This window comes from Dasypus novemcinctus, chromosome 21 (genome assembly GCF_030445035.2).
Source record: "Dasypus novemcinctus isolate mDasNov1 chromosome 21, mDasNov1.1.hap2, whole genome shotgun sequence".
Classification (NCBI taxonomy): Eukaryota; Metazoa; Chordata; class Mammalia; order Cingulata; family Dasypodidae; genus Dasypus; species Dasypus novemcinctus.
In genome coordinates, this window is record NC_080693.1 from 86,763,360 (window position 1) to 86,791,342 (window position 27,983).

The 27,983-nt window shown below is 46.1% G+C and overlaps 1 protein-coding gene across 6 annotated transcripts in view; it reads left to right on the forward strand.

The window, feature by feature from the left end:
- The window catches only part of TBCD (tubulin folding cofactor D), a 241,723-nt gene that overhangs the window by 144,463 nt on the left and 69,277 nt on the right, over positions 1 to 27,983 (forward strand). For all 6 annotated transcript variants that reach the window (XM_058284969.2, XM_071210865.1, XM_058284968.2 and 3 more), the window contains 2 exons: positions 4,146 to 4,175; positions 10,431 to 10,516. In XM_058284969.2, coding sequence (XP_058140952.1) covers positions 4,146 to 4,175; positions 10,431 to 10,516 — 116 coding nt within the window. The remainder of the gene's footprint in view (positions 1 to 4,145; positions 4,176 to 10,430; positions 10,517 to 27,983) is intronic.

Sequence of the window (27,983 nt, forward strand, 5' to 3'; positions counted from 1 at the left end):
CCAGTGTTCTGGGAGGAGGCAGCAGGGTGAGCCGGGCATTCCTCGCTCGTCAGGGGAAGGCCCCAGACTGTCGAGGCAGAGTGGGCTTCAGCGCCCACCCTAAGGGCAGCAGAGGATGCAGCCATCTCTGTAGATAGCGCTGAGCAGTGTGGGTGAGTGGGACAGGTGATGATGCCTGTGCTCAGGTAAATGTGGCCTGTGCTTGGGTAAAGGGAGGAAAGTAAGATTCTGTGAGTTTGACTTGCTCATAGTGGTCAGATGGGCCATTGACCTGTAGTTCTGAGTCTCAAAAAGGAGCTGCCATTGGGCAGCCGCCAGCTTCAATTCACTCCTGTGAGGGTGCATGCTGGAATGTGCTGGGGTATTCTGGGTGGGAGAGGGGAGGGGAGGGGACATGAGGAGGGGGGGAATGGGGAGGGAGTAGGGGGGGAGGCCAGCGTTCCTTCCAGTGCCAGGAAATGGGGGTCTCGGTTGAAGTAAGGGTAAGAGCCTAGATTTTGACAAAAACACTTAAACATCTTTTCCATACAATACTATATATACGATGCTTGGTGTTTAGGCACTGTGTTAGACAGCCAAAGGGCGCTGATGTAAAATACCAGAATCTGTTGGTTTTTATAAAGGGTATTTATTTGGGATAGAAGCCCATGGTTACCAGGCCATGAAGCATAAGTTACTTCCCTCACCAAAGTCTGTTGCCATGTGTTGGGGCAAGACGGCTGCCGACGTCTGTAGGGTTCAGGCTTCCTGGGCTCCTCCCTTCCGGGGCTCTGCTTCTCTCCAGGCTCAGCTGCTGTGCTCTCTCCACAAGGCCAGTTGTAGACTATCAGGTGAATGGCCCCTTTCTCTCACTAGTGCTTCTGCCTTAAGGAGCCATCCCTTTTCCCTTATGTTCTTCTCCTGTGTACTTACTTCCTGGGCTCCAGCTCAAAAACTCCATCAAAATGCCAACTAACTCCTCTGCTCTGCTGTGTAGTTTTCTCTGTGAGTCTCCACCCACCAAAGGGGCGGGGATGCAACATCCTGCTGACGTGGCCCAGTCAAAGCCCTAGTCAAAATTTAATCATACCCAGATACAGACGAGTTTACAAGCAATCCAGTTTCTATTTTTGGAATTCATAAACCATATCAAACCGCTACAGACACCAATGTCATTGCTCTTTTAACTCTTTATTATGAGATGATTGAGAGTGATGTGTAGTTACAGAAACAGGGAGTGCCTGTGTGCCTGTCACCCATTTCAGTCCCCCATAGCAGTGTGTTGCGGGGCGACAGTGCGTCTCCCTTGGGAAGCTGGCGTTGGCCTGATCTGCGGAGCGCAGTGTCCCCAGTTGTATTTGTGCTCGTGTGTGTTGGTGTGTCTGTGTGTGTTCCGCTCTAGGTGCTGCTGACCTGTGTGTCCATCTGCACAGTCGAGGCGCAGAAGGCTCCTTCCCTTCCAGGTCCCGGCTGCCCTCTGATAGCCACTCACACCCCCTGCTACCGCCCCTGTGTCTAACCCCTGGCAACCAGTAATCTGTTCTCCTTTTCAAGAATGTTCTATGAGTAGAGTCATATGGTATGTAACCTTGTGATATTGGCATTTTTCTACCTAGCAAAAGGCTCTTGAGACCCATCCACTATCAATAGTGTATCAGTAGTTACTCCTTTTTATTGGTGATATTCCTGAACCCCTTCACCTGTTTTGAGACATATGGGTTGTTTGGCTTTGGCTCTTATGAATAAAGCTGCCATGAGCATTCTCGTGTCGGTTTTTGTGTGGCCACGAATTCCTTTCTCTCTGGGACACAGTTGCTGGGCTGCGTGGAAGTTACGTGTTTAGTTCTGTCGGAAGGCGCACACTGCTTTCCAGAGCCGCCCTGCCTCTCCAGTCCCCCCAGCAGTGGGCGAGGCCCAGCTCCTCTGCAGCCGCTCAGGCGTCGGGCGGCGTCGCTCTGCGAGGTGCATGGTGCCGTCTCCTCCGCTTTAGTTGCTCCTCCCTGATGGCTAGTGATGGCGACTGCCTTTTCAGGGCTTTTTGGCCATCTGTGTCCTCTTTGTGAAGTGTCTGTTCATGTCTTATGTTCATTTGCTGATAGGACTTTTTTATTGCTGAGTTTTGAAAGTTCTTTATTTTCTACATACTAGTCTTTTGTTGGGTATATAGTTTGAAAATATTTTTTCCCAGTCTGTAGCTTGTCTCTATCTTCTCAACAGGGTATTTTGTGGAGCAAAAATGTTAACTTTTGATCAAGTCCAGTTTACCAGTGTTTCCTTCTTTGGATTGTGCTTTTGATGTCGTCTGTGTTTCTAAACTTTTATAGTTTCTCCTTTATATTTAAGTCTGGGACCCATCTTGAGTTAATTTTTGCATACAATGTGAGGCTTAGGTCAAGGTTCACTTTTTTGCTTGTGGATGTCCAGTTGCTCCATTAGTTTTATTGAAAAGATCCTCCTTCACTGAATTGCTTTTATTGTCAGAAAGTAGCTGAGCATGTTTGTGTGGCTCTTTTTTACGGTTCTCTCCTGTCCTCCTTACCAGTACCACAGTCTTATATGAGTGTGTAGCTGGCCTAATACTAGGGGTTGGGTGGGTGCGTGTCTCCCCACTTCCTTCTTTTTCAAAGTGGTTTTATCTGTTCTAGAGCTCATGCTTTTCCATGTAAATTCTCTATTATTTTTTACCTTTTAGATGATGTTACCAGGAGAGTAAATATGTTTCTAAGTAATTTACGTAATTAAAATTGACCTATCTTTTTTACTTTGACTTCTGATTGGTTTTGTTTCTTATTTTCTTTAAATTATTCTTTGCAAAGATACAAAATGATGCAAAGCAGAAATCAGTCTTCCTCCACTCCTGTCCCAGCTTCCCTGTTGAAAGGCTCATCTGGGAAAGGCTGCCCCCCCCCCCCCCCGGCTCCACGCCAGCCACCCAGTTCCCGGCCCTGGAGACAGCCTGTGTCTCTGGTTTCCTCCTAACCTGCTTGGGCTCTCGGGCCTGTATAGAAACGTAAAGTTGAGCAGGGTGTGGCTGTTCAGAGCACAGACCCCGGATCTCTTGCCTCCACCTGCTCCGTTTACCTTGTGTGTATCTTCTCGCAATCTTCCCAGCTAGTAGATGAGGATGTCGTCACGTTCACGAACTTGGAGGTCAGCCTTGCTCTCAGGAAACTCCTGCCCCACCCCCCAACTGCGCTCACATGTCCCGGCTGCCTCTCCAGCTCCTTTTGCCCAGCAGTGGTCTCTAGCCCTAGCTCTTCCGCCTGGGCTCCTGTCTCCTGCCCTCTGACCCCTCGCTTGTGCCTGTTCCCTCTTGCCCTTTCTCACGGTGTGGGGGCATGCAGCCATGCGTGGCTGGCTCGAGGTTCTGTTGGGTAGCTTTCGTCTTGCTGTGTCCCCAGCCCTGCCTTGAGAATTCTTGACCCTGGAACATTTGACGTCGCAGGAGAGCAAGGTCCCAGACACCAGCTCGGTCATAGTCAGGAAATGGGGTGCTGCCACTGGGCCAGGCCCCATCCCGCTGAGCTTGCCGGCACTCCCATGTTGGGCAGGGTGGGAGCTGGAGGAGAAGATGGCACTGAGGAAATGAAGAGGCACTTCTCAGGGTCCCTGACGACAGTCACCGTCACGTAGCCTCGTTGAGTATTTCGACCTTTCTGTGTGGCGTCTGTGCCTCGAAGGCAGTGCCAGGAACCTGTCCTGGAGCAGGGGCCCTCTTCCAGGGAGCAGCACACAGACACTTAAAGTGTTGTTGGTGGTAAACGTGGGCCGTGTCCTACAGTCCCCAGGGAGAAAGTTTGGAATGTTGGGCTTTGTATTCAACCAGTCAGTTGTTCTTGTCTCTATTTAGGTTTTATAATCCAAGGCCGTGGTATAAAGCTTAGTGTTAGCATTAAAGGCCACTCTTCAGGATGTATCTGATTTTATAAAGTTGAATTCTTAAATTATTCTCAAGGAGTATGCTGGTTTTAAAGAGCATGAAGACATAAAACAGGAGTGACAAACTGCCCCTGAGGCCCTGTCCAGCAAAAAGTGAGAGCTTTTATTTGAAAAATGAAGCCATGGGTTACTTATATTCTGCCATGTTTGTTTTGAATTTATCTTCTGATGTTTAGCAAAAACCAAACCTAACTCACCTTGTTCTGTTTGTTCTTTCTGTTCCTTAGGCTGCTTTCCAGGAGAATGTGGGAAGACAGGTATGACTGCTTTTTAAAATCTTCCTTCCTAAAACTTCCTTAGAGCTGGAGGTAGAAGCATTGAAACCTGCGCATGTCAGGCGCAAGTGAAGAGTGTGTCCTGAGTCAGCTTGCTTAGCACAGCGACCTCTGAGCACAGGTTTTCTGCATTCTGTGGCTCATGTTTTGACACATGTTTCAAATAATTAGCAGCGTGTTTTAGAAGAAACGTGAACATAAAAATAATTTTATACACATAAGCCAGAGGTCAGAGCCTGTGCATTGCCAGGGGCTGCACAGCACCAGCAGTTGCTGTGGGCACTGATGCAGGAGGGCCTCTCTTCAGCCCTGGCTCAAGACGCCGTGCGAGAAGGCCTGGCCTCGCGGGGCCGTGGGCCCTGCCTGCTCCATGCGGTGTGGAGCCAGCTCTGCTGTGACTGGCTCCTGTGTCACCTGGACCAGAGCAAAGCCCAGAGGCCAAAGAAGCTGCCACCCTGATCCCCCACTCACCCCCCCCATGTGCTAGTGTCATTGCTCACCTGTCGGCCTTGGCCAGAAGTGCAGACTTTATCTCACAGACCGAGCAAACCTCAGGTTTTTAAGGTTGTGTGTGATAGATCCAGTGATGTATGGCAGAGTGTGGCAGGAGACTTGGGTTGAGGAGGTGAGGACGAGCCTGGATGGGGTGGGAGGGAGTGGAAGGGGCTCTGAGCAGGAGGAGGGGCCACGTGCAGTGCGGTTCCAGGAGAGGCTGGACAGGCAGGAGGTGGTGCCCGGTCTGACATTGGAGTCCACGCGGGCACGCCTCAGAGGTGCTTTGGCTTTAGAAGTTTGGAAGGTAGAGAGTAATGCCACCAGCTCGTTTGATAAGGAAGCACACTGAGGCGGGCTTGGTCATCACGAGTGTGTCATGGAGGCAAGCTTCCCAGAGGGGAGCGCGGGCTGGAGGGGAGTGCTGTGGTTGGAGAGCCTGAGGACAGCAGCAGGCGTCCTGGCAACTGGTGTCCGGGAAGCAAGGGCAGGCACTCATGAGGGTGCACTTCAGCAGTGCAGACGGCGCTGCGAGGGAATTCCAGGGTGGCCTCCCAGGACCGCTGGTGGGGGACACGTCCGGCCTCAGGGTAGAGGGGGATGTGGCCTGCAGTGGCTCGGCACATGGGCAGGCGCACTGGCCCTTTCTGCTCCAGCAGAGAGAGCAGAGGATGGTCTCGGCGAGAGGGCTGCTGGGTGACAACCCACGGTCCCTGGACTGTGTGCATCTCCACCTCTGCAGGCAGTCCTGAGGACACTTGTTCCCTCAGGTTCCCGACAGGTCATCAGCCATCTTTTGCTGGAAGTAACAAAACCACCCTAAGGGTGTGCAGAAGCGTGGTGGGAGCAGGCAGGGCCATTGGGGGCTGGCCAGCAGCGTGGTGGCTAGGCCTGGCCCCCAGGCACAGTGCGTGGGTGCCGAGGGTCTCGAGGTGTCTGTCGTCAGCCATTGCTTGGCTGCCAGAGACCAGGGTGAGGAAGGGCCTGGACCTGCCATTTCCGGCTCCACAGGGGGAGGCAGTGCTTGATTTCATGCAGCAAAAAAGTTCTCCAAACGGCGGTACAGGAAGGAGGCCAGGCCGTCTTTTCCACAGCCGGCCACGAGGCTTTTGCTGACCAGCCTGAACTCTCCCAGGACCTTTGCTTCCACCAGTGCCTCAGCTGTGCAGGCTCTGCCTGGGGTGTGCCCAAAGCCAGTGGCATCACCTGGAGGGCTTGCGAAAGCCCTGGCTGTGTGATCTGAAGTGGAAATTAAGAAAGCAGTTCCATGTACAAAAGCACCTAAAAGAGTAAAATCTCTACGAAGAAAAGTATACAGCACTGTGAAAAGACCTTAGAGAAGGTCCACGTGGGTGGCTGGAGGTCCCAGTCCATAGGTTGGAGGAGGCACTGTTGTCGCTACCCAGACTGCAAAAGTTGCAGCTACCTTTTTTTTTTTACCTAGATGGAAAAACCGATTTTCAAACCCAAACTGCAAGGGGCCCTGATAGCTCAAACAATTTTGAAAAAGAAAACACTTTGACAGGAATTGCAGTTAAGGATTCACACTTCCTGATTTCAGATTGTTTTGCAAGGCTGCAGCAATCAAGACAGTGTGGTTTTGGCATAAGGATAGTCAAGTAGACCACTGGAACCCGGACGGGAAGTCCAGAAATAGACGCTCACATCTGTGGCCAGTTGATTTTCAAAAAGGGTGCTAAATATATGCACTGGGGAGAGAAAAGGTTCTTCCACAAATGGTGTTGGGAAAACTGGAAATCCTCATGTAGAAGGTTGAAGTTAGACCCCTACCTCACATAATATACACAAGAACTCAAAATGTGTCTAGGCCCTAAATAGAAGGTAGCGTAAGAGCACATCTCCATGGTGTGGGATTTGGCAGTGGATCCTTAGATAAGGCACCAAGAGCACAAGCAACAAAAGAAACCGTAGATATTGTACGACTTGATCAAATTTAAAAGCTTACGTACGTAGAAGGACATTATCAGAATGTGAATAGATAGCCTAAAGAATAGGGAGAGAATAGTTGCAAACCATATTTCTTAATTTGCCAATACAAAGTACTGCCAATACAAAGTACTGCCAATACAAAGTACCAGAAATGGGTTGACTTTTATAATGGGGTTTGGTTTAGGGTCAAACTTACGGTTCTGAAACAGTGAAATGTCCAAATCAAGGCACTATCAGATGCTTTCTCACCAGAGTCAATTACCAGTGATCCTGGCATCTTGCCGAGCGGCCATCAGGCGACGGCAGGGTCGGGTGCCTCAGCTTCAAGCTGCTGCGTGGGCCCAGCCCCTCGGGGGCCTCCTTCTGAGCCTCTGTGCTCTGCTGGGTCCAGGCTCCGGGGCCTCTCTCAGCCTCTGGCATCTCTGCCTTTCTGCAGCTGTAGGCGAACTTGGGTCAGGATGACATTACCTCTTCTGCGTCTCTCTCTGTACCTCCGTTTATAGCAGACCCAATAAGAGGGTGGAGACCCAGCCTGGCTCCCACCCCTCTGGGTGGTCTCATACCCACAGAAGTGGATTAGTTGAAGAACAAAGTCTTTTTCTTTTTGGGATTCATGAAAGAACTGCAAACTCTCACACTATATATTGGATAAAGGCTGAATATCCAGAATATGTAAAGTACTTTTAAAATGCAACAAGAAAAAGGCAAACCACCCAATTAAAACTGGGCAAAGAACTTGAATACACATTTCTCCAAAAAAGATGTACGTATGGCCAATAAGCATATGAAAAGATGCTCAACATGTTAGCCAGTAGGAAAATGCAAATCAAAGCCACAGTGAAATGCCACTTCACACCCTCAGGGCTGGCTGTTATTTATTTTAAAATGGAAAATAAGTGTTTGGAGAGAATGCAGGGAAATTGGAACTCTAGTGCCTTGTTGATGGGAGTATAAAATGGTGCAGCGCTATGGAAAGCAAAATGTTGACGTTAAATATGTAACTGCTGAATGACCTGGCTGTCCCACTTCTAGGTATGGGCCCCAAAGGGAGTGAAAACGGGGTTGCAGACAGATACCTGACACTGGTGTCATAATGGCATTCCTTATTCGCAATTGCCAAAAGGGTGGGAACAACCCAAGTGCCCAAGAAGTGAATGCATGAGCAAAGTGCGTCCATCCGCACAGTGAAATGCTGTTGGGCCACGAGCAGGCGTGAAGCCAGGAGACGGCCGGAGCATGAAGGGCCTCGACGGTGTGCAGCTGCGCGAAGCAAGCCGGAGCACAGGTGCTGCGAGCTGTCACCCAGGGGAGCAGCAGCAGAGTGCAGAGGTGCAGGTTAGGCTCGAGCTTACCAGCTGTTGGCAAGAGGGATAAAGAGCAGTGTTTGGGCCAAAATGGTGAATTCATGCAATGGGAATTACATCCCAATAAAGAAGCTAATGAAAACACAGTTGGGCCCCACCCGCAGGGGTTAGGGTTCAGCAGGTGGAGGTGGGGCCTGTAGCGAGCGCCCAGGGGACGCCCCAGTTAGAGACCTGGGGCTCAGCCTCCTTGCGGGGTCAGTCTTTCCTCTGGACAGCTGCAGTTTTTGCTCGAACCCCTCACTCTGGACACGGCAGCAGGAGGACATACCCTGTCCCTTCTCCTGCGTCCTCCCACCGGGGGCCCCCAGGCAGTGCCGCTGTCCTCTGCCACTAGCAGCCTTGAGCGTACGGAGCTCGAGACAGGAGGAGCTCATATCCTCCTGGCGGTCTCGCTCCTCCCTGGGGAACTTAAATATCTGACCCAGCAGAGCCTGTGGTCCAGGGCTGGGAGGAGAAGACCAGGGCGGGGTAGTCGAGGGGGCCCAGCTCCCTGGCACCCTTGGACCCCTGGGACCCTGGGCTGTGGACAGCAGCTGTGGAGACAGCAGCGGCAGTATCCGTGAAGCTCCCACATGGCCGCTTCCCACGCTGAGGGGCTCAGCAGCATGGAGAAGGGAGACAGTGAGAAAGGAGTTGAGGGTGCGCCTGGCAAGGGGTTGGGGCAGGGTGGTTGTGTGAATTGAAGGCGTCCATCGTGGGGACGCTGCGAGAAATGCCCAGGCGCGGCCTGCCGAGGTGGTCTCTGCCCGCCCCTGCCCTTGGGGTTAGGGTCTCCAGCGGTTTGAGTTCACCCTGCTGCCTGCTCATGGCTGTCCTTAGCAATTCCACAGCCCTGCACTGCCTCCAAGGGGCACCAAGTGTGTTCCACCGTCCCTGAGATCACCGCCTTCTCAGGGCGGCCCTTCCCTGGCAAGCTGAGCCCAGTCCTCTTATTTAGGTGTCTGCGCTGGTCCGTCCCATGTGCTCAGCAGCCCAGGCCCCCGCCCTCCCAGATACCCCTCCGCTGTGTCCCTGCCCCCTCTCCCAGACCCCTCCCACCCGTGCTCCTGCCCCTCCCAGGCTGCCCTCCACTACTCCTGGCAGAATTGGCTGTGGAGCTGTGTGTGGTGCAGCCCTGGCTTCTGTCCCACAGCTGTCTGGGGCTGAGATGTAGGCAGCCACGCGGCTGCAGTCTCAGGGGAGGCCTCTGCTGCCCACAGGCCAGACCTGCCCGGCGGCCTGCCCTGGTGGGAAGGCCTGGAGGCACCAAGCAGATGGCAGCACATGTAGGGCAGCATTTACTTGTCGTTGTCCCCCCGTGATGGGGCTTTAACGGCCAAGTGCCAGAATTAGTGGTAGTTGGTGACGGCAGTGAGGCTGTAGAAAGCATCCAAGAGAGCATGTGTAGGCTTTAAAGGGTCAAGGGCCAACCACAGCAGCGGGTGTCCAGCCACCGTCCACCTGTAGCCGGTGCCTGCAGCTTCTGTCTCACCGTGCTGGGCCAGCCACGGCCAGTGCCTGGCTGGAGCAGGAACTGTGGGGCAGGAGCTCCACCTCTGCACCTGGTTTCGTCAGACCACTGTAAAATTGTCTCCACAGTCATGAAAATCCTGAGTTTCGTATAAAGATTCAGAGTCAGATCCTGAATGTTCTTTGTGTGTCAGTTTTACTTTGAGTCGTTATATGACATCACATGCAGACAGTGCCACATACGGTGCCACACCTGACACCATGTGGTGTCACATGGCTTTACATAATGTTGAACGTGTGTCACACGACGCTGAGGGACATCACGTGACGTCAGGTGACATGACGTGATGTATGACCACGTGGCGGGTCACTGAAAGTGGCAATTCCGGTGTGTCAGTGGTGTCCACGTGGGCTTCTCTATCTGCATGGACAGCACGTGGGGTGTGGGAGGGCGGGGTCGGCGCTGGGCATGTCCCACTCTGCAGCAGGAGGCGGGAGCCCCATCTGCCTTCTGTTCTGTGGCCTGGCGTCCCCTCATTCTGGAGGAGGAAAGACCCCCAGCGAGACCTGGGACCCAGAGGCCACGCTGAGGATTTCTCAGGCTTAACAAAGTCCTTCTACAGCTGTGGTTGCAAGCCTTTCTGCTTGGTTTAAACTTTGTCATTTGTATTTTCTTAGGAACTGTTCATTTTGTAGAAGACTTTCAGATGTTTTACAAGCAGGTGATACTGGGTGACACCTGTGGGTGCGACGGTGCTGGCCCCACCCTCAGGATCTTGGCCTGTCGTGGCTCCGTCGGCTGCGAGTGGTCTACTCGTGCGCCACCTGGGGTGCTGTCCAGCGCCCGTCCTGTCTGTCCTGCGCACGCCCACTTGAAGGCGGTGTGCGTCCCCTGCGGGCTTGACTGCCGCTTCCTGCCACGGCTCTTGTTGGTCAGTGTGAATGTACACGGGTCGTTTTCAGCTGTCTTTTCCATTTACAGGGCACTTTCCCTCACGGAATTGATATTTTGACCACTGCTGACTATTTTGCTGTTGGTAACAGATCTAACTGCTTCCTGGTCATAAGGTAAGTTTTTAATATTTAACACAAAATTAGAATATTTTCATTGATTTAGTTGTTGAAAATTAGTTCCTACCATTTCCATTTTTCATCCTATAAGGTCCAAAAGTATGTGTGGATGAAACATTAAAAATAAATTGTGAACAGTTAATGAAACTTTTGTTTCATATTGATCAGCCCTGCTCCATGCAGCTGTTTGCCCTCACTTTAAAGGGGTGTCAACAGTTTTAAGACTGTTAGCTTGGCACTGCACACAGGAGAGCTGACGCAGCTAGGTGACGCAACAAAAAGAGACACAGATTCCGGGTGCTGCTGATAAGAATACAAGTGGACACAAAAGAACACACAGTGAATGGACACAGAGCAGACAACAGGGGGTGGGGGGGAGGAAGGGGAGAGAAAGAAAAAAAAAAAGACTGTTGGCTTGGGATTACCACTCTGTAGCGATGGCATCTCTCTTCAGTCTTACTGTTTTATTAGTGCCATCTCCACGTGGGAATTGGCATTCTGTGGGGATGGCTACAAGCCAGAGCTGTGCATGTGCTTCTGCCTGGCAACCTTTCCACTGAACCCCGGGATGTCTTGGGCTTCTTGGGATGAAATCTTAATTAGAAGTGACTGTGTCTTCCTCTGTTTCAGTAGAAAATTGTCTTCCTGGTCAAAGTTATCTCTCTATTGTTTATGAGATGGATAAGAAAGAGGTATTTGAGAAATCAGGTAGAGGAATAAATAGTTACCTTCCCTTGCTTCAGGTTGCTGAAATCATATCAAATTATTTTTACTTAAATAATTTAAGAGCTGGGGAAATTACTTTACTTGTCTTATTAGTTAAGGCATGTCAGTATTAATGTGAACAAAAAAGGCATGATTTTTTAAAACATAATTATAAACTTTCAAATTCGAGTATGTGTTATGTAATGACAAATGCTATTTAAAAATTAGCATACTTTAAATCTCACAAATGCAGTAATGAATGAAAGAAACTAGACACAAAAGAGTTCATAGTGTATGATTCTATTTATAAAAAGCACAAAATAAGGCAAGACTATTTTATGCTGTTAGGTGTCAGGATAGTGGCTATCCTTGCAGGGGGTTGGTGATTGGAAGAGAGTATGTGGGGATATAATTAGGATATTGGTCATGTAATGTTTCTTGGTCATATTATATTTCAGTGTAATATTTTTAAATTGCATCCTTAGTATTTTTTTTCCTTAATATGTATATACTTAAAACATTTTTTTATTTCTCTCCCCTTCCTCCCCTCTCCCCCGCCTGTTGTCTGCGCTCTGTGTCCATTTGCTGTGTGTTCTTCTGTGTCTGCTTGCATTCTTGTCAGCAGCACCAGAAATCTGTGTCTCTTTGTTGTGTCATCTTGCTGCATCAGCTCTGTGTGTGTGTGGTGCCACTCCTGGGCAGGCTGTGCTTTTTTTCATGCAGGTGCAGCTCTCCACGTGGGGCGCACTCCTTGCACGTGGGGCTCCCCTACACAGGGGACACCCTGCGAGGCATGGCACTCCTTGAGCACATCAGCACTGAGCATGAGCCAGCTCACCACACAGGTCAGGAGGCCCTGGATTTGAACTTTGGACCTCCCATATGATAGGTGGATGCTCTATCATTTGAGCCACATCTGCTTCCCACTTATTTTTATTAGGAAGTTGTGAGTTTACAAAACAATCATGTATAATGTACAGAATTCCCATACATCATCACTCAGTCAGTTTATATTGTTGTGTAACATTTGTTACAGATGGTAAAAGAAGAACTTACCACTAACTATGGTCTATAGCTTATACTTGGTATATTTTTTTCATACACGCCCTATTATTAACACTGTGTATTAGTGTTGTTTATTTGTTATTGTTCCTGAGAGAACACTCTCCTATTTGTATTGTCAACCACAGTCCCTCTTCCACCACGTGATTCACTGGATTATACAGCCCCATACCTCACACATTCTATCCAACGTGTATACTCAGTGGCGCTCTCTTTCATCACAGCTGTGCAGTCATTGTCCCAGTAAACCTTTGAACATTTTCATTAGTCCCAAAGAAGAAAATCCCATACCCCCCTATTATTGACACTTAGCTTTGATATGTTTGGCTTTGAGGCAAGAATATTATACTATTGCTGTTAGCCATAGTCTGTAAGTTACACTAATTGTGTTTTTCCCATACATCACCATTCTTACCACCTTACAATAGTGACATACATTTGTTCTAGTTCATAGAAGAACATTCTTGTATTTGTATCATTAACCAAAATGCTCATTCACCTCTAGGTTCCCTGTGTTACTCAGTTCCTGATTATTCTCCAGCTTTCTTTCATTTGATGTTTACATCCCTCGACTACCCCTTTCAACCCAATCCCATTTATAAACCAGCTGTGTTATACTCGCTGTAATTTGTTACCATCAACTCTATCCATTTCCACACTTTATAACAGTCAAGCTAATTAAACATTCTCCATACATTAAGCATCAGTACCCCTTCTCAGTCATCATCCTATCCCTTATAACCTATACTCTACAATTTAACTCTGTGTGGTTAGGCTTCATATTTAGTTGATGTTAGTGAGACCAACACTATTTGGTCTTTTGTGTCTGGCATATTTCATTCAGCATGATGTCATCGGGGTTCTTCCATGTTATCATATGTCCCAATTTTATTTCTTCTTACAGCTGCATAATATTTCATTGTGTGTATATACCACATTTTGTTTATCCATTCATTGGTTGTTGGGCACTGGGGTTATTTCCATCTTTTGGCAATTGTGAATAATGTTGCTATGAATATTGCTTTATAAATGTCTATTCATGTCACTGTTTTTATTTCTTTTGACTCTGTTCCTAGTAGAGAGATTGCCAGATCATATGGCAGTTCTATACTTAGTTTCCTGAGGAACCGCCAAACTGTCTTCACCAGAGGCTGCCTCATTTTACAGTGATACCAACAGTGAAGGAGGGTTCCTGGTTCTCCACATTCTCTCCAGCACTTGTAGTTTTCTTTTTTTTTTAAAATAAGCCATTCTATGGGGTATGAGATGATACCTCATTGTAGTTTTGGTTTGCAATAGCTAGTTATACTGAAAGTTTTTTCATGTGTTTTTTAACCATTTGTAGTTCCTCTTTGGAGAAACGTCTGTTTATGTGTTTTGCCCATATTTTAATTGGAGCGCTTGCACTTTTATTGTTGAGTTGTATTATCTATTTATATTGCAAGGAAATCAAACCCTTATTGGATATGTGGTTTCCAAATATTTTCTCCCATTGAATAGGCTGCCTTTTCACCTTCTTGGCAGAGTCCTTGAAGCACAAAAGTGTTTAAGTTTCAGGAGGTCCCATCCATTTTTTCTTGCATTGCAAGGTTTAAGAATCCACTACCTACCACCCGGTCTTGAAGATGTTTCCCTACATTTTCTTCTAGGAATTTTATGATTGTAGCTTTTATTTGTTTATTTTAAGATTTATTTATTTATTTCTCTCCCCCCTCCCCCAATTGTCTGCTCTCTGTGTCCATTCACTGTGTGTTCTTCTGTGACTGCTTCTATCCTTATCAGCGGCACTGGGAATCTGTGTCTCTCTTTGTTGCATCATCTTGCTGTGTCATTTCTCCGTGTGTGTGGCACCACTCCTGGGCAGGCTGGACTTTATTTCATGCTGGGCGGCTCTCCTTATGGGGCACACTCCTTGTGCGTGGGGCTACCCTACGCAGTGGCCACCCCTGCGTGGCATGGCACTCCTTGCGCACATCAGCACTGCGCACGGGCCAGCTCCACACAGGTCATGGAGGCCCGGGGTTTGAACCATGGACCTCCCATGTGGTAGGTGGACGCCCTATCCGTTGGGTCAATCAAGTCCGCTTCCTATAACTTTTATATTTAGGTCTTTGTTCCATTTCGAGTTCATTTTTATACAAGGTGTGAGATAGGGGTCCTCTTTCTTTCTTTCGTATATGGACATCTAGTTTTCCCAACACCGTTTATTGCATGGACTGTTCTGGCCCTCCTGTGTGGGTTTGACAGGCTAGACAAAAATCACTTGGCCATAGATGTGATGATCTGTTTCTGAACCATCAGTTCGGTTCCATTGGTCTATGTATCTGTCTTTATGCCAATACCATGCTGTTTTTACCACTGTAGCTAGGCAATATATTTTAAAGTCTGGAAGTGAAAGTCCTCCAATTTTGTTCTTCCTTTTTAAGATACTTCTGGCTATTTCGAGCCCCTTATCCTTCCAAATAAATTTGGTTATTGGGTTTTCCATTTCTTTAAAAAAGACTGTTGTGATTTTTATCAGGATTGCACTGAGTCATTTTGGGTAGAATTGATATCTTCATGGTATTTAGTCCTCCCACACATGAACCCTGAATGTCCTTCCATTTATTTAGGTCTTTTTAAATTTCTTTTAGCAGTGTTTTATAGTTTTCTGAATACAAGCGATTTATGCCCTTGATTGAATGTATTCCTAAAAAAACAAAGGCATGAGTTAGAAGAAATCATGTTCAGTGCATCTTTTATTAACCATTATAGAGTCTAAGTGTGGGTTTCCTAAATCTCTTCTTTGCAGACCACGCAAAAATTAAATTTCTCTGTAGCCAGGATGGCCAGATTTCTTTAAAACAAAGCATTTGGCCTCTTTCCCAGGAAGAATCTTTGACTTAACTCAACACCTATGTTTTTAGTACAGTACCCTCCCATTTTCCCTTAGCATTTAAGAAGTTTCTGTGCTTTATGGGTTCTTTCGTGTTTTCATTCTTTTTTCTTTAATTACTAACACTTGAACATGTATTTCATGTGAAGAATCTACCATACATACTTTCCCCAAGTTACTTGAGTAACATAACTAGGAGTTAATTTTAGTTTTGCGGATTTTACTTGTCATTAAGGTTTTGGAGAACTTGACAGGATGTCTGTTAGGTTCTAAGCTGTTCTAGAATCGCACATAATTCGTATGTGCATTTTACAAGAACATGTGCTATAACTGGCCTTGGCTCAAGGTGTGTTCTCTCACACACGCTCTGCACACTCATATGCCTGGCCCTGCTTTGAGAACACAGACCAGCTCCTAGACCCGAGGCGGGGCGGCCCTCTCCCCCCCGAGGCAGCGCAGTGCATCCTGGGTCCTGGCCATCAGCCTGGTGGGCGGGAGGGTCCCAGCAGAGGCAGGGGCCCAGGACCGGCCCAGGGTCCGGAGTTGGGTGCCTTCCACCGGGTGTCACTGCGGGTCATGGCTCGCCTGAGCGGAAACATCCACCAGCTGGAACACAGAGCTGTCGTTTGGAGTTTGTGATAAATCGAGAGGAATTGAAATACCCTGGGAACATCCAAGGGAAGGCGGCCAAGTTGAGACGGGTTCCCCAGCGTCGCGTCATTGAGGTATAACTGACGCAGGAAGCAGTCGCATTTGAAGTGCATGCCTTCCACAGAACCTTCGCCGCCCCTCATGGTGCTCTTTGAAGGGCTCCCATCTGCCCTCCCCACCCGTCCCAGCAGCTGCAGACCTGCTTTTGGTCACTGCGGATTAGTCTGCAGCCTGCCTCAGGCTGTCACTGCGCCCCGTGGAGGTGGAGGAGCGCCCCACACGGGATGTGCCGCTCCCAGTGTTCCAGTTTTCCACATCCTACAAACAAAGCTCCAGGGATGTTTGTGTGCAAGTCTTTGGACAGATGCTTTCACGTATGTTGGTAAATATTAACAGCTAGGAGTGGCATGCGGATAACTTAAAGAAACTGCTGAACTGTTTCCCGCAGCGCTGTACCCTTTTGCATCCCTGCGGGTCCTTTTGCCCACCCTGCGTAGGGGGGTCCTTGTCCTCGAGGCCCTGCTGGTGGGTGTGGAGGAGCAGCTTGTTCGTTTGTATTTTCCTGGTGCCTGATGCCACTGTGCACCTTTTCATGGGGTGGCCTAACATTCATCTTCCTTGGTGAAGCCCCTGCCCACATCTTCTGTGCACTTGTTTATGGGATTGTTTGCTTTCTTCTTATTGAGCTTTGAGAATTTTTATATATTTTGGCTGCCTGTTCTTATTCAGATACATACTTTGTAAATATTTTCTTCTGGTCTCTGTATTCCTAAGTCAAAACTGCTTTTAAAAATCATGTTTATTTTGTATCTATATTGTACTATATATATAATTTACCTTTAGTAAATTCACCATGTCTAAGTATACAGTTCCATGTGGACGATTGCCACAGAAAACATTTTCTTTACTCCACAATGCCCTCTTGTGCCCTGGCCTGCCTCTGTCACTGGGGTTCTACCTTTTCTAGAATTCTGTGTAAATGATGTCACTTGATGTGTCCTCTTTTACACAATGCTGTTTTTTTTTTTTTTTTAAGAAACAAATCAGTTTTATTGATACATATTAATAAAGCATACAATTGATCTAAAATGTATAATCAATGATATTTGGTATAATCACATAGTTGTGCATTCACGTCACTTCAGGCATTATTAGAGCATTTTCATTATTTCAATAATAATACCAAACAGAAAATAAAATTCTTCACCTCTCAATTTCTCTCTGCATACCCTGCTATATATAGCTGCTATTTCTGGCTGTTCTTGCACATTTATTTATTTATTTTAAAGCAGTATTCTTGAGATATAGTCACGTACCATACAGTCTTTGAAAAGTATATGATCAGTGGCTTTCAGTATAATCATATTGTTGTACATTCATTACCACAAAAAAAGTTAGAATAATTTCATTACTCCAAAAAGGAAAACTCCACTCCCCTTAGCAATCATCCCTCAGTCCCTCTATCCTTACCAGCCTTACATGACTACTAATCTAATTTCATCTTTATAAATTGATTTATATTTACATTTTATTTAAATGGAACTGTACAATATGTACTACCTTGTGTCTGGTTTCTTTCACTTAGCATTAAGTTTTTTTTTTTTTTGGTCTGATATTAATATCTTGTATTAACAAAGAAAAAGTCTTAAGTATACAATTTTACCCATATTCATATTTCACATGCAGTTTTACTATGCTATACAATCCCGTGTTACATTTTTCAACTTTCCTTTTAGTAATATATACATGACCTTAGATTTTCCCACTTTTTTTTTTTAGATTTAAGCCACTTTTCTACCCACATAATAGTACTACTAGTTACAAACATTATGTTGTGCTTTAATCTTTTCTCTTGATTTCTGAAGAATAATGAAGACTGCCAAACAGTCCTCCACAGTGATTGTACATTCTGCATTCCCACCAACAGTGAATAAGCGTTCCTATCTCTCCACATCCTCTCCAGCACTTGTAGTTCTCTGTCATTTTAATAGTGGCTGTTCTGGTAGGTATTAATTGATATGTCATTGTAGCTTTGATTTGTATTTCCCTAATTGCTACTGATGTTTAACAGTTTTCATGCTTTTTTTTTTGACATTTGTATTTCTTCTTTGGACAAATGTCTGTTCAAGTCTTTTGCCCATTTTTAAATTGGGTCGATTGTCTTTTTATTGTTGAGTTACAGCATCTTTCTATATCATGCATATTAAACTTTTAGTGGATATGTGATTTCCAAATATTTTCTCCCATTGATTCGCTGCCTTTTCACTCTTTTGACAAAACCTTTGAGGCACAAAGTGTCTAGTTTTGTGGCAGTCCCACATATCTATTTTTTTCATTTGTTGCTTGGGCTTTTGTTGTAAGGTTCAAGAAATCACCACCTACCACAAGATTTTGAAGATGTTTCCCTACATTTTCTTTTAGTGGTTTTGTGGTCCTGGCTTTTATATTTAGGTCCTTGACCATTTTGAGTTAATTCTTGTATAGGGAGTGAGATGGGGGCCCTCTTTCATTCTTTTAGTTATGGAAATCCAGTTTTCCCAGCACCATTTGTTGAAGCCTGTTTTTTCCTGTTAACATGGTTTTGGTAGTTTTGTCGAAAACCCGTTGGCCTTAGAGGTGAGGATTTATTTCTGGACTTTGAATTCTAGTTCTCCGATCAACGTGTCTGTCTTTATGAAAATACCGTGCTGTTTTGACCACTGTAACTTTGTACTATGTTGCAAGGTTGGGCAATGAAATTCCTCCCACATTGCTCTTCTTTTTTTTAGAATGCTTTTGTCTATTCAGGGGCACCTTCCCTTCCAAATGAATTTGGTAATTTCCTTTTCTCTTTCTGTAAAGTAGACTGTTGGGATTTTGATTAGTTTGGATTGAATCTATAAATCATTTTGAGTAGGATTGACATCTTCACAATATTTAGTCTTCGAATCCATGAATATGGAACATCTTCCCATTTGCTTAGGTCTTCAATGATTTCTTGTAGCATCGTTTTGTAGTTTTCTGCATACAGATCCTGTACTTCCTTGGTTAAATTGATTCCTAGGTGTTTGAATCTTTTTTTATTGCTATTGTGAGTGGAATTGCTCCCCTGATTTCATCCTCAGATTGTTCAATACTAGTGTACAGAGACATGACTGATTTTTGAGTGTTGATCTTGTATCCTGCCACTCTGCTGAAATCGTTTATTATTAATAACTCAAGTAGCTTTTTGGTAGACATTTCAGAATTTTCTAAATATAGAATCATGTCATCTGTGAATAGTGAGAGTTTTATTTCCTCATTTCCTATTTGGATGTCTTTTAATTTATTTTTTTCTTGTCTAATTGCTCTAGCTAGAACTTCTAGTACAATGTTGAATAACAGTGGTGACAGTTGACATCCTTGTCTTATTCCCGATCTTAGAGGGAAACTTCAACCCTTCCCCATTGAGTACAGTGTTGGTGTGAGTTTTCAGAAATGCCGTTTATCATATTGAGGAGTTTTCTTTCTATTACTATCTTCCAAACTATTTGCATCAAGAAAGATACTAGATTTTGCTGAGTGCCTTTTTTTGCATTGATTGAGATGATCATGTGTTTTTTTTTCCCTTCAATTTGTTAATGGGGTATATTGAGTTAATTGATTTTCTTATGTTGAATTACCCTTGCATATCAGGGATAAATCCCACTTGGTGTGCTGTTTAAGTTTTTTGATGTGCTGTTAGATTCTGTTTGCTAATATTTTGTTGATGATTTTTGCACCTTATCATCTTCATCTGGATTTTGTATTAGGGTGATGTTGGCTTCATAAAATGTGTTGGATAATTTTCCATCTTCAATATTTTGGAAGAGTTTTTACAAGATTGGTGTTAATTCTTTTCAAAATGTTTGGTAGAATTCACCTGTGAAGCCATCAGGTCCTGGATTTTCCTTTCTTGGGAGATTTTTGATGACTGATTCAATCTCTTTAAGTATGATTGTTTTGTTACGTTCTTGTATTTCTTGTGGAGTCAAAGTAGGTTGTTTATGCATTTCTAGGAGTTTGTCCATTTCACCTAGGTTGTCTAGTTTGTTGGCATACAGATTCTCATACCTTCCTCTTATGATCTTTCTGTGGGGTCAGCTGTAACTTTGTCATTTTCATTTCTGATTTTATTTGTATCTTCTCTTTTTTTTCTTCTTCTTTGTTAGTCTAGCTAGGAGTTGGTCAGTTTTACTGATCTTCTCAAAGAACCTGCCTTTGGTTTTGTTGGTTTTCTATACTGGTTTTTAAAATTTTTTAAATTCTCAATTTCATTTATTTCTACTCTAATCTTTGTTATTTCTTTTTGCTTGCTTTGGGACTGATTTGCTGTTCTTTTCCTAGTTTCTCCAGTTGTTCAGTTAATTCTTTGATTTTAGCTCTTTCTTGTTTATTTATTTTTTTTCTTCCCCTCCCAGCCACCTTGTTGTTTTTTGTTTTCTGTCTGTGTCCATTCACTGTGTGATCTTCTATGTCTCTTTCTTTCTTTCTTTTTTTTCTGTCTTCTCTTCTCGTTTTTTCCTCTAGGCTTTCCTGGGATTTGATCCCGGAGACCTCCGATGTGGAGAGAGGTTCCCTGTTGCTTGTACTGCCCCAGTTCATGGTTTCTGTTATGTCTTCCCTTGACTCTCCCCTGTGTTTCTCTTGCTGTGTTGCTCGCCATGCAGGCCTGCCTTTACCAGGAGGCCCCGGCATTGAACCAGGTCCTCCCCATGACAGAAGGAAGCCCAATCACTTGAGCCACATCTGCATCCCTTTCTTTGTTTCATATAGGCATTTAGGGCTGTATTTCCCTAATTTCCCTCTGAGCAGTGCCTTCACTGTATCCCATAAGCTTTGATAAATTGTGTTCTCATTTTCATTTGTCTCAATGTATTTACTAATTTCACTTGCAATTTCTTCTTTGATCCACTGATTATTTAGGAGTGTGGTGTTCAGCCTCTACACATTTGCAGTTTTGCTGTTGCTTCTCTCTCTCTCTCTCTCTCTCTCTCCTTTTTTTAAAGGAGGTACCAGGGATCAAATCCAGGTTCTTGTACGTGGGAAGCATGCACTTAACCATTGAGCTACATCCACTCGCCAGTGAGAGTTTTTTTTTTTTTCCATTTGTTTTTAGGAGGTACCAGGGATCATACCCAGGACCTCATGCATAGGAGTTAGGAGGTACATCTGCTCCCCTCGTCAGGTATTGATTTCCAGTTTTCATTCCACTATGATCTGAGAAGGTGCTTTGCATAATTTCAGTCTTTTTATATTTATTGAGAACTGCTTTGTGGCCCAGCTTGTGGTCTATCCTGGAGAAATATCCATGAGCACTTGAGAAGAATGTATAACCCACTGAGTTGGGGTGTGATGTTCTGTAAACGTCTGTTAGGTCTGGCTCGTTTATCATTTTGTTCAAGTGCTCTCTTTCCTTATTGATCTTCTTTCTAGTTATTCTATCTAATAATGCGAGTGATGTGTTGAAATTTCCAATGATATTACAGGGATATCAGTTTCTCCCTTCAGTTTTGCCAGAGTTTGTTTCATGTATTTCGGGGCACCCTGGTGAGGTGCGTAGATATTTATGACTGTTATATCTTCCTGGGGGATTGTCCCTTTTATTAATATATAATGGCCTTGATATCTCTTACAGCTTTTTTGCATTTAAAGTCTGTTTTGTCTGATATTAGTATAGCTACCCCTGCTCTTTTTGTTTACTGTTTGCGTGGAGTATGTTTTTCCAGCCTTTCACTTTCAGCTGGTTTGTATCCCTAGGTCTCTTGTAGGCAGCATTTGGACAGCTCATGATTTTTATATCCACTCTGTCAGCCTATATCTTCTGATTGGGGAGTGTAATCCCTTCACATTCAGTGATATTACTGTAAGTGCATTGTTTACTTCTACTGTTTTATTCTTTGGCTTAATATCTTATTTTCATCTGTCTTTTTACTCTTTTGGTTACCCTTTCTGCTATTTTTGCCTTCTACCTTCTCTCTCCTGTCTTTTTCTTTCAGACTGTAAGGCTCCCTTTAATGCTTTCTGCAAAGACAGATTCTTTTTTACAAACTCTTAGTTTCTGTTTATTTGTCAGTATTTTTTAAGCTCACCTTCATACTTGAAGGACAGTTTTCCTGGATAAAGAATTCTCGATTGGCAGTTTTTCAGTGTCTTAATTGTGCCAAACCACTGTCTTCTCATCTCCATAGTTTCTGATGAGAAATCTTCATTAAGTCTTACTGGGCATCCCTTGTGTGCGATGGGTTTGTTTCTCCCTTGCTGTTGTCAGAATTTTCTCTTTCTCTTTGACATTTGGCATTCTCAGTAGCATGTGTCTTAGAATAGGTCTGTTTGCATTTATTCTGATTGGGGTATGCTGTGCTTCTTGACTATGTAAGTTAATTTCTTTCATGAGAGGTGGAAAATCTTCAGCCATTATTTTTTCAAATACTCTTTCTGCCCTTGTCCCTTCTTTTCTTCTTCTGAAATTCCCATGATACATCCATTGTTGGATTTTGTGTCATCATTCATCTCCCTGAGCTCCTGTTCAATCTTTTTCGTTCTTTTCTCTCTTCAATTTCAGCTGTTCTGTCTTCTCTCTCACTTATTCTTGTTTCTGTCATTTCAAGTCTGCTGTTGTGTGCCTCTAATGTGGTTTTCATCTTACCTATCGTTACTTTTATTCCCATGAGCTCTGTTACTTTTCAGGTTTATAGATTCTTCTTTTTGCTCACTCGAGTATCATCTTTTTTTAAGATTTATTTTTATTTATCCCCCCCCCATCCCCTGTTGTTTGCACTCACTGCTCTCTGTGTCTTTTTTTCGGGGGGGGGGGGCACCAGGAACTGAATTTGTGACCTCCCATCTGGGAGGGAGACACCCGATGATTGAGCCATCTCTGTTCCCCACTTGTTTCCTCATTGCGTCATCTTGTTGCAGTGTCTTTGTTGCTTCAGCTCAGTCTGCCAGCCTGTTGCGTCAGCTCACTGTCTTGCTTGTCTTCTTTAGGAGGCACTGGGAACCGAACCCGGGACCTCCCATGTGGTAGGCAGGCACCCAATTGCTCGAGCCACATTCCCCAGTATCGTCTTGATGTTCTTTTATCTCTTTAGCTTGTTGTCTTTCAACTCACTGATTTCCTTTTGGAAATTGTGTGTACCTCATTAATTAGGTGTCTCAAATCCTGTGTCTCTTTTGGGCCTTTGATATATTCCTTTTCTTGGGCTATTTCTTTCATTTACTTAGTATGACTTGTAGTTTTTTGTTTATGTCTAGGCATCTGATTAGGATGGTGATATTTCTCGTATGCTTAATTTCTCTGTCTTCCATAGGGATTTTGTGGTGGGAGGCTGTGTTACTGCTGTTCTTTGATTCTTGGTTCATCCTGTTCTGGATTGTTAGGATTGTCCCTGTTAGTTGCTTAAATCTTGGCCCTGAATCCAGAAATGGGTTGCAGACTCACTTCTTCCGGCCTTGGGGAGGGAGGCTGTAAAGGATGGAAAATGCCTCATTTATTTAATTTCCTCACATGCACTTCCTTGGTCTTCCAGGAGATGGTGCTCTTTGACAGCCCTCTCAGGTCTGTGCTGGTCAAGGGTGTTTGCTGCCACATGGACCCTGTCCTGTGTAGAGGAGCCTGCCTGGAGGCCAGGAGCCTCGTAATTCAAACTTTCTCAGAGGCTGTTCTCTGCCTTCCCAAGGCAAACAATGGCTTGTGGGACACAGCAGATTAATTGTGGGTCAGAAGCTGCATCAGCCTTAGGCTCTGTGTCTCCCCTGCTTTCCTGGGGCAGTGGAGACCTGTGACCTGCTCTGTCCAGAGCCGCTGAGTAGAGGCTGGAGAATCCAAAGTGTGTTTAGTGTGGGGAGGTGCCCACAGCAGCCTCTGCAGCTTTTTTAACTCACAGTTTTGCCATCATGGTTCTTTTCCTTTTCCCATTTGTCTTTGGTGCTGTCTGCCTTCCCCTGGAGTCCTAACCCTTCGAAGATTTTTTTCCAGGCTCTTTGAATCCCTTTGATTTTTGATGTTTACATGTAGGATTGTCCTTACATTTGGTCTGGTAGTTTTTCTTATATGACATAACTGGTAGTTGTTAGGATTCTTTATTGGTTTGACTTCTTGCTGTTGCAGATTTTTAAAATTCATTTTGTCATTTTTTGTTTTCTAGTTGTTTGCTTTCCAAGGTTTTGCACATCTGTGTTCTATCACTTCCTCAAACCGTTTTCCTTGAGTGTCCTGACTCCGTAAATGCACACTCTGCACACCCTCAAGTCGGTGCGCGTCGCCTCCTGTCTCGTCTGCACACCTGGGTGGCCTGGCTCCGTCCCTGTTCTCTCCTGTGCCCCTCTCCCTGCCTCAGCTGCGCCTGGTTTCCTTCGGCCCATCTCCTCCCCACAAGGCCTGCCTCCCCGGGACCCTGTGGAGCTGGTCGCCTGCGGGGCCTCTGCGCACGTGGACCCCGCCCCACCGGGGACCCTGCTCTCCTGCCTTCGGCCTTTGTCTCAGGCCTCCTGGGACTGTCTCTGCTTCGTTGCACGAGGCCATGGGCTGTTTTCCTGCTGCCTCCTCTGGATTTGCACCTTGAGAGTCCCAGTGGGGTTTTAAGGCCTTGCCCTTCCACAGCTGCCTGGCCTTGCGCCCAAGGCCATGGCTTGGGTGGCTGCCTGCCTGCCGGGAGGAGCAGCCTCGGCCAGGCTGTGAGCGTGCCCACACCAGGAAACCAGTCCCGAAACTCATCTGCTGCACACACCCACAGTCTTGGTGCTTCTGAAGTTTGCCTTCTGACTTTGTCCCGGCCTGGCCAGTGGCCTCGGGCGCGTGTTCTTCCTCCTGAGGGGCTCCTCTCTGCCCTCTCAGTTCCAGAGCAGCTGAAGTCCTGTGGACTGAAGGCGCTCGGGCCCCACCCTTGCAGCTTGCACACCTGGCTAGGCGGTGCCCGTTTGCATGCTGGTGAGCAGCTGTGTGAGATGGTATTTCTTGGGGGTTCTTTCTCCTGTCCCCGGCAGGCAGTCAGTGGTGGCTAGCGTGGTGGGCGAGGCCATGTGGAGGCCAGTAGTCCAGCTGGCCTGTGTGAGGGGGTGGACATGAGCTTAGCCACGTGACCGGTAGAGCCGTGTGGTTTGGGCGTGGATAACGCACGCCTCTGGCGTGACGTCCAGGTGGCTCCCTGAGTGGTCGGGAGCACCAAGTCCCTTTCTCACCTCTTCTCTGCCTTCCCTGGGTCCCGTGTCACCAGGTTCTTCCGGAGGCTTCCTGTTCGTGTCTTTGCATCCTGTCTGGTGCCTTACCCTCCCCTCCAGGTGCAGGGGTGGAAGCTCCTGAGTGTGCCTCAGAGGACGCTGAGCTAACGGTGTGCAGCTCCGAAGGCGCAGAGGTGGTACTCTGGGTCCTGCTGGGACAGGGAGGCAGGGGGACCTCTGTCCTTGACCGCACCTCCCCTGGAGGGCTCCGTCCGCACATCGGGCCCACCAGACCTCTCCTCACCCGGGGTATTGGCTTCAGTCCAGGCTCTTGCTGTTGGAAACCATTTAAGGGCATATTTTTGTGGTCATTGTTTGTCACGTGTGGTTAGAGCTGAGTAAATTACTAAGAGAAGAGGTGCCCAGTCGAAGGGTATTTTTGTCTTAAGTTTTCATGGGTGACGAATGCCAGGCTGCTCTCCATGTACACTGAACCCAAATGCACACCCCAGCAGGGCTCCCTGGTACGTCTTCTGTCTTTGGCAACTGGGCAGGTGAAGAAGAGTTTACTTTTTACTTCTCATACCAATGGGGCTGAGCATTGCCTCAAGAATTTGGAGCTGTGTATATTTTCTTTCCTGTAAACTGTTTTTGATGCTTTTCTACTAGGCAGTTGATGTTTTTCCTATTGATTTGAATGAACTTTTTTTTTTTTTAAAGAAGTTAGTCTCCTGTTTGTGATACCAGTCGCAGAATTTTTTTAATTAGTTGTGTGTCTTTAACTGTTTAGTGTGTTTTTCTTTGCAGAAATTTTATGTTTGAATGTATAATAATTTTAAGTCTCTTCTTTTATAACTTTTGGGTTTTGAGTCAAAATTAGAAAGGCCTGTCCTGATATTGCTCCCATGTTATTTTCAAGAAACATAACTCATTTTTCAGGAATACCTTAACCTGTTATACTGTAGTCGACACAGATTTCCACTTCCGGGAGTGACCTTGTGCCCCTTTACAGTTAGCCCTCTCCTCTGCCTGGCCCCTGCCCCGCTGCCCTGCCCTGCTGCCGTGGGGTGGCTGTGCCCAGGGCAGATGCCAAGGAGTGGGCTCCTGCAGGGCCACCCCTCCTGGACCTGGCGCCAGGCACCAGCATGGTGGCTTTGAAATCCATCCCTGTGTGCGTGTACCATTGGTTTGTTCATTTTTGTGGCTAAGTTGTCTTCTTTTTTATTAATTCACGTTTAGGTTAACATTTAGGTTGTTTGGAATTTTGGTCTCTAATAAATAGGACCTGGTATCAGCATTTGTTTAGAAGTCTCTATGGGACAGATATTGTCATTTCTCTTGGGTAAATACTAAGAGGAGAACTTAAGTTTATTGGATTTCTTAAGAAACTGCCAAGTTTCTTTGCAAAGTGCTGTACAGTTTTGCCATCAGTCAAAATGCATGAGTTCCTCTTACTCCGCATCCTTGTGACACTAGGGGTTGTTTTTGTTTTTTTTTTAACTTTTAGTGGGCGCAGTGGTTTTTATTTGCATTTCCACAGTGAATACTGTTGTTGAGCATCTTTTCCCGTGCTTGTTGGCATCTTGTTTTGTGGTGTTTCTGTACAAATCTTGGTCTACATTTCAACTGGATTTTGTCTTCTCTATATGTGTGTCATGTCCGTGCCTTCCAAATGCTCTTTCCCGGCCTGTGACTTGCTTGACTTCTCACCTTCTTAAAGCCTCTCGCAGTGTCGCTGGTGTGGATTCGGCATCTTAGGGGCTTGATGTAGGTGGTGCCATGAGGGCGTCTTCGGTCAGGACAGCGGTGACAGCCCTCACCCCAAGGCCTCCAGCCCCTCGGAGTCTCTGACCCTCCATGGCCACTTCAGGCAGCCCATCTGTTTTTTGTCACTATGACCAGTTAGCATCTTCTGGGGTTTTATTTAAATGGAATCATTCAATATGTACTCATTTTTGCTTTGCTCTGTCATTCAGCATAGTTGTTCAAGTGATCACTCTGTGTCGTGAGAGTCAAAAGTCCGTTCCTTTTAGTTGCCGGGGAGTGTCCCCCATTGGATGTGCCGCTTGGAGATGGACACTGATTGGGCTGTTAGAAATGAAGCTGGTGTGAACATTCATAGACAGGTCTTTGAACGGACATACGCTTTCAAGTCTCCTGGAGAAGTGCTCAGGAATAGAGTGGCCGGATCCTGTGTAGACGTGCTCAGCGTTTGGAGAAAGGGCCACACTGTTTCAAAGGCTTTGACAGAGTGTGATTTATCAACATTCTCTCTCACAGAATTTGCTTTTTGTATTCTGTATGAGAATCTTTACCTGTTTCAAGTCACAGAGATTCTCCTATGTTTGTCTAGAAACTTTATTGTTGTGGGCTCTACATTTAGGTCTGCCATCCGTCTGGAGTTCAGGTTTCTGTGTGTCCTGAGTATGGATCTGAGTTGGCTTGTTTGTGTGCAGGTGGATATCCAGCTGTTCCAGCATGCTTGTCTTTAAATCTCCTTCGTGTCTGTCTGTATGTGTTCAGTCTTTCCTCTAGCTTTCTGTATATGTGGAATGCAATATCCAAAACTGTTTCAGTGTCCTGGTCTATTAGTTTCAACACACGTTTGAGTTCTGGGTTGGTTTCCATTCAGGTTTTCCTTCCTGTTTCCTGTTGTGCTTTCCTGCTTATTAGCTCTCTTCTTGTGGTTAGGTAGATAGCTGCTCTAGATGCCATTGTTGCCACGTCTGCCAACTTCTGGTGGCGCTCATCTGTGCCGCGGGTCTTCCCAGGAAAGGCTGTGGGGCGGCTGCTCTTTAAAATGTGCCTCTGGCGCCCACATGACTGGGCTGGTGAGATGCCGGGTGCACTTCCACGCGGAGCAGTTCCCTGGATTCTGCTCTGTGGAACCAGGCTTTATGGGGAATTGGGGCTAGAGTGGGCCTCTGGGAGGATCCTGAACACCCACGAATTATTAGAACCGCCCCGAAGTCCCCCTTAGGCTTTCACACTGTCCAGCTCACGGGTGGGGAG